The 6,982-nt window shown below is 36.9% G+C and overlaps 1 protein-coding gene across 1 annotated transcript; it reads left to right on the top strand.

Moving 5' to 3' along the window:
• Positions 1-509: 509 nt before the first annotated feature.
• Positions 510-2,582, top strand: LOC113492528. Its single transcript, XM_026870012.1, has 4 exons — positions 510-648; positions 1,368-1,582; positions 1,942-2,122; positions 2,317-2,582. Exons 1-4 carry the CDS (start codon positions 627-629, stop codon positions 2,499-2,501), a joined length of 603 nt encoding a protein of 200 aa, XP_026725813.1. The 5' UTR covers positions 510-626; the 3' UTR covers positions 2,502-2,582.
• The last annotated feature ends 4,400 nt before the right edge of the window (positions 2,583-6,982 follow it).

The following is a 6,982-nucleotide window of genomic DNA, read 5'->3' as shown; positions in this document are numbered from 1 at the left end:
TTGAGATGAAGTTAAATAAAATTGTTCATGACAAATCTAAGAAAAATGAAATGGATTTTTTTTAGAGCTCTTAGTCGTCATTTCCTTTCTCTTCCTTGAGAAGAAATGTCGATACAAACTCGGGATTCTCTAGTTCTTAAGGTCGAGACAATTTTTAAAATGAATGTTTTTGAAATAATAGATTAAAAGACAATTTTAGAGTACATACGACATCGATGACCAGTTATAAGAAATACTTTCTTCTATAAGGAAGAAATGCTTTTCTTGTAATGTTTTTAAAATTTTACTCACACACACATCACATCATTTTCCAATGTTTGGAAGGGGTGGGACCAAATTGCTGATCATATTTGGGGTATAGTTACCTGAATAAAATTTTAATAATCCACTAAAGCAGTCCAGCCTTGTGTTCATGATAACTACAATTGGCCTGTGTCTAAGATAACTCGCCGTTAATCACAAGTATATATTTTTTCATCGTGTAGTTTCTTTCTCTATACATAAACAAACAAAAAACCACCGTGTCCTCCTGTTCCGAGCTGCGTGACATTAGTTAATCCCGTCGTCGTTAGTCGCAATCAAGTCATTCAGTTCATTACCTCAGTAGCCCGCGCAACCTCTGAGAGATGTCGACGTTCATATTTACAGGTATTTTTAAAATAATCTTATTGTATTTACTTATAAAATTTTCTCTTTTTGTCCTTTTAATTCTCCGTCTTACCCTTGAGGATTTTTAAAGCCCTCATCCAAGTGTATCTTTGTGTGCAAAAATAATAGACTTCAATTGGATTTTTCCATTAGGTCCCAAATAACCTTTTTGTGGAATAGATCTGGTGATAACGTCTCACTGAAGCCTACGCGATTGCTTTTATTAATTCGGATATAAAGAACGATAGATTAAATGTATTATAATGTATTACGCGTAAAATTACTCTCTCAAGTCAAAAATTGGTGGGAGTTATTTCATGTATTAACATACAATACTTTTCTATTACAAATCTCAGAGTCAACGATCTAAATAAATCCCAAGACGTGACCATACATAAACGATATGAAATAGAATCACGTATTATTTTCAAATCAATCTTACAATCAAAACTATGTATTACCTTCCAGCAATCTATTTCACCAAGAATTAAACTATTTATATATCTAAACAAGATATTTAAAAAGTGATTGTTGCTATGCACGTTTAAATATGTGTAGGAAGAGTTCGGAGAGTCCTTGTTAACAAGGTCGTAGTTTTACAGAACTAATCGGCACATGCTTGGAAATGAGAATTACCGCATTGAATATCATAATCATAGAAAAAATCCGTGGCGTAAAATAAAATCCTTGACTTCTAAAAACCAATCTTTTGATTCTAGTCCTAGTCCTGGCGACTGCGACGGCAGCGCCGCACCACTCGCACGACAAAGGCCAGAAGGCGGAGAAGCACCCGACATGCCAGGAGTTCACGCAGGGACTCTCCTTCAACGACAGCCAGGCAGTGGGCATCTGGCACCTGCTACATTACAAGAACGAGCCCGCCGGCGGCTCAGCTGCCGCACACTGTGTTCAAATCACTCCTGTCAATGACCAAGTATTTATTAATACTCTATTTACATTGTCATTTTATGCCGCATTCCTTGTTGCAATTTCAGCTTTCTTTTAAGGGCTTAATAGTAACCTTATTCGTGTCTTAAGCCTAAATCCGGGACGTGGATCTTTATGACTTAGGTACTACTATTTTTAGATTACTACTTTTAGATATCCATACATAAGGATCCCCAAAGACAAACTGGGCAACGAGTTCTGTGGGACTCTGTAATAAGTCATATAGGTAATGCTTGAAAAAGTACTTAATAAAGAAATAAATAATTGTATGTAAATTGCACACCAGGAACTTTTGCCAGGCCGTTGGAATGTAGATTCCTCTAATTCTTTAAAAATATGTTGTAGGAACGCAAGGATTTAAGTGAGCTGATCGGCAAATATGTAGAGAATTTGAAATGGGAGAGCATTACGCTGAAGATGCAAATTCCTTGCCCGAACCACAAGACGAACAAGACTCGGGACTACTACCTGGAGAAACTCGAAGGCGATGGCTCCTACAGGACTCTGCAGATTCCTCCATCTACAGGTAACGTGATAAGAAGCTCTATCAAGTATTTTAGGTACCGGTCTACAATGGAAAAAACACTTCTCTTACAATTTTTTGCAGTTTACAATATTAATAAATGTATTTACACACAATCTAAACGATTGCTGGGCATTTTATCAGAAGTAAATCATAAATCCATTAGCCATTTGAAACTTTTGTAAATTGTTCAACAGTTAAGCTGGACTTGAGCGACTTCAACCGCTACCCGATGCGTCTGAAGGCCATCGAGAGCCAGTACCTCGGCATGATGGACTGTCACGAGAAGTTTGTCTTCATTATGGGCAGGGAACAGCCAGAGGGCAAAGACATCGACGAACGACTCAAGAAGATGATTCAAGTCTACTGGCCTGAAGAATAAATTCAACAAGTTTCTATAACAGAAATACCTATATTATTCAGAATTTTATACTATAAACATTAAACATATTTAAAGCTGCAATATTTCAATTAAATCCTACATAAAAAATGATATCGAAATCTGTGTTTGATTCAAATGAAAACACACGATATACAAACAGTAATAAGTATAATTGCTGTTCTATTTCCGGCAGGTTTACGAAATTAGTATCGGAATAATCACAAACCCAACCGAGCCATTACTTACATTTCCACCCCTTCGAAACGCAGCCCCTGCGTACTAAAGCACCACTCAAATTAAGTGTGGCTCGATCAACAGTCATTTTCGGTTACAATTAACCACACATTTGAGTGAAAAGTCAACCACCCACTCCAATTGATTTATTGTGTCCTACGAGTTCCGCCATTTTGTGGCGGACGTGAATGCTACTAATTGCAATTAGCTAGAAGCGATATCTAATAAAAATCGTTATGGAAATAAAATTTGAGAATTAACATTAATAATATTTACAGGTATCATATCATACCTTTCTGTTGTCAGTTGTACTTCCAGTTTTAAAAATGTTAACAATAAGAGCAGAAAATTAAAACATGGAAACCTCTCTAAAAGCATTCAATACAAATCCAATATCTAAGTAGATGACAACACTCTACAAAACTAAAGCGCGATTCGTTAAACAATTTTTCAAATGGGGTAGTAAAGTACGCTTCCATAAAACAAAAAACTACGCTTGTCATTTCCATACTAATGAGTCAATGTCGCAAGTCGTGTGCCGCGGAGGGTGCAACGCTGTTCATTTGTCTAAACGCAGTAGCGTTTTGAAGGGCCCTACGCGGGGGCTGGGAAAGTGTTGCACTTTACAAAAAGTTAAATCGCTCCTCAAAAGCTTCGAGTACCTATTGCTGCCTATTTCGTTAACCGTCGAACTTTTGTTTGATGAAGACCACTTGATTCCACTTGACTATTGAATTGCTAGCATACAAACTTTTCAATTATGTAATGTATGTTACATCACAGCTATTCCGTACGTAGTGTATTACACCAAAGTTCATCGTATTACGGTATTATTTTATAGAGATCATTGCAGAGTTACTGTATCGGTTAATTCTTGTGTAACAACAACCATCTAATACATTGTAAGTACTTTGTAAGTTCTTAAATTACACTCTCGAGTTATTACGCTATGTTGATTCCAAATGAAATCCTTGCTCACGACGCGGTCGTTATATTAAAAGTTCAAACAGTAATAACCGCTAAATAACGCTGATAGGAATCAAGAGTAAAGAAATAACAATAAAAAAATGTAATTTTACGTCGTCGGCCAGCTACTTACACATATCAATGGCAAACTTTTTCAATTACAGTAGAAGGGACATAATTATCGTAACAGCAAAATAATAATTGTAATTACATGTCAGCCTACTGTTACAGCAAGTTAGTATCGACTGCGGCCAAATGAGAAATTAATGATAATTTAGCTTTGGAACAAGTACCTTAAATTTGACGCTATTTATTTGAAAGCTGTGTAGCGTGTTATTTTCGATGATGATGATAGACATATTAGCTAGATACCTACCTTTGAGAAAATATTTTAGTTCCTGGTGACCTGCTATAGAAAGACACATACCTACATATAGACAAGTTAGCAGTTTAATAGTGCTAATAGACAGCACAATGAATCAATGAGTTATGCGTGTGATACGACTAATACGAGTCGTACGAGTAGTGAGCTCCGGCGTGGCGTGTCGTGATTGAGCCGCGCCGTTTACCGCGCCGCAGCGCACCTGTAATTACTCCATACAACCTCGCATGTTAATTGTTGGGAAAATTCGGAACGAACGTAATGAGCGAGGGTGACTTTCTGACTTGTGAGAACTCGCCTATTGCCAATTAAATTAGACAACTGTTTAATTATATCTCTACCAATTCGTATTGCTGCTAAGTCGAGGCCCATGTAACTGTCACTCGCACTAGTTTCTAATTAAGGATAGTTATCTACAAATTATAATGCCTTTTTAGAATGTAGGGGAGAGTTTTAATGACTTAAAAATGTTATATGGAATGAATTGATTTCTTTAACAAGTGTTTAACGCGGTATAAGATTTTACGTAATATAGTGACTCTACTTTTAGACGTAAGTAGGTAGTGAATAACAATTTAATTATAAGGAGAATAGTATAAGAATATCAAACAGATGGTTTACAGCTTTAATTGCAGCCTTGATACTCTTAAGGAGAATTTTTTTTTCTCTAACTATATTTTGAACCGTTTCAATTTTCTACTTTTATCATGAGCCTATGTCATAAACTGCACCCTTACAATGAATCGATTAAGCCAATTTATTAGAAAAAAAAACAAAAACTTATCTACGTAAACAGTAATTGCAAATACTATACGTTTTAATAAAGTCAGGTAACGTTTAACGTCGTTAAGCACAGCTCCATGGAATAGCTCCGTTTAGCACTCGAAGTAAATTCCTCAGATTTGCATAACTAATCGACTGGCTACGTACACGCACGGACGCGATAAAGGAAATATGCTCTACAATGATTTAGGTATATTCGGCTCTCCAACTCCATACAAACTATACGGGTACATTTATTAGACGCAAACAAGCCAATTTATGGCTTTCGTAATTATTAAGGCGAGTTAAACATTACTGTTGGCAAATACAGCTTTTGGAACTTTGTGGATTCGGTACTTACTTACCTACCTACTGTTTATAATACGACTATGTACTTATAAAGTATCGGAGTGTGCTTATTGCTTCGGTCCTGCCTAATTTGGTTGCACAGATTGTAGAGTCGATAGCACTTACACTAGCTACAAGAGTCGATGTCTACTAATAGGTACAGTATCTGCATCATATTTGTGCAATTTTAAGCTTAAATCACCGCATGGCACAATGCTCTTAATGATATTTGGAAGCCTTCCTAAAGCACTGTATTTTCCTGTAAAACGAAATAAGTAACGATACTAGGTATTAGAATTTAGCATTAGGTATCTCTACTTTATAAACAAAATAACTGACCATAACTAGTGTCCATAATCTATAGATTACAATGCCTGTAACAAGGCTATTCAATATTAAACCGTACTCAAAAAGTGATGATAGACCCGGCAATCAACAAAAAAAGACTACCAACTTTGACAATTTTCTCTCTAATTTCGTTAGTAGGTAATGTGCAGCTAGCATATGAATTACAATCGTTCGAGTAACAAACCGAGACGAAGTGAAGCCGAATGTTTCCGCTGGTCTCGTCTCCTCGCCCGGCATTAAGAGACGACGCCGATACAATTACCGGCCACTGAATAATTTGATAGGGAAAATGATTGATACAACAATCACACGTAATCAGAATCGTGGCGGTGCGATTAGGCCTCTGCGGGCCGCTGAGGGCGCCGCCTCAAATCCGACAATTGCTCGACGATTTAATCAAGTCCCAGTTCCTAATGGCTTTCTCTCTTCATTAAATTGTAATAATGGACACTGTTTTTGTCTTTGCGGTGTGTTTTGGGCGTGACCGTAACTTTGTGCACCTAATGATTTCTTGCTACATTATGTGCAGCTTGCTTGTGATATAAAGTAAGGCAATATGTTCCCAAAATAGACACCAAATACCGACTGTCTACAGACATACATGTACAGAGATACATTATTTTACTTTTTCACTTTGATAATGTAAACGTGTTTAAAGTTAAAAGTTTTTGCAACAATAGATACCTAACTAGAATACTACCTGCCCGTCGCTATAGATATGATGTCGAAATTAATAAAACACTAGATATTGTTTTGTTAATTTCGACATCATATCTACATACAACAGTAAAATATTGCTAGCCGCAACCCATACCACTTCTTCGACCTTCCACTTTTTCGTTAGGCAATGGTACGTTCGATGGGTATATATTTAGGCAGTCGCCTAATGATCTCACGGGACCTAATGTTGGTCCATTATAAACCCTTCAATAATCTTGACCTGTACCTAAAAACTACTTCGATATAAATCTGAATCACATTAACACCTGAATCATAATTTCCATCAAACCTAACTTTTTCCAAAGTTACCTAATTTATATAGAAGAACTAGCTTGTTTTCGGAAACGTTTTCACGTGGTTAAACACGTTCTGAAACATGCGATTCGACAATTAGCGAGAACACCGAACTAGGGTGAGACTATAAAAATAAAAGTTTGTACAGAATAAATAATCGGCCACTCAGAAATAGATTGAATAGTCTGAACGCAGTCGCTGTAAAACAATGACGTCAACCAACTTGAATCGGGGACCGAACCGCCCACCTGCGCTAGGGGACAAACTGGTCACACGACTCACATGCACGGAACATGCGTGTTGAACGATCCGTCTAATATGTTCCACTATTGCATTTCGACACCCTACAGGATAAATAGATTAGTATTTGTCATTATGTGAGGAGACTTGTGAACTATAGACTGGTGAAGCCCAAGCCTGTGCCCAA

The sequence above is a fragment of the Trichoplusia ni genome, chromosome 4 (assembly GCF_003590095.1).
Source record: "Trichoplusia ni isolate ovarian cell line Hi5 chromosome 4, tn1, whole genome shotgun sequence".
Lineage (NCBI taxonomy): Eukaryota > Metazoa > Arthropoda > Insecta > Lepidoptera > Noctuidae > Trichoplusia > Trichoplusia ni.
Note: the sequence above shows the minus strand (reverse complement) of the source record. Positions and strands in the feature narration are given on the sequence as shown.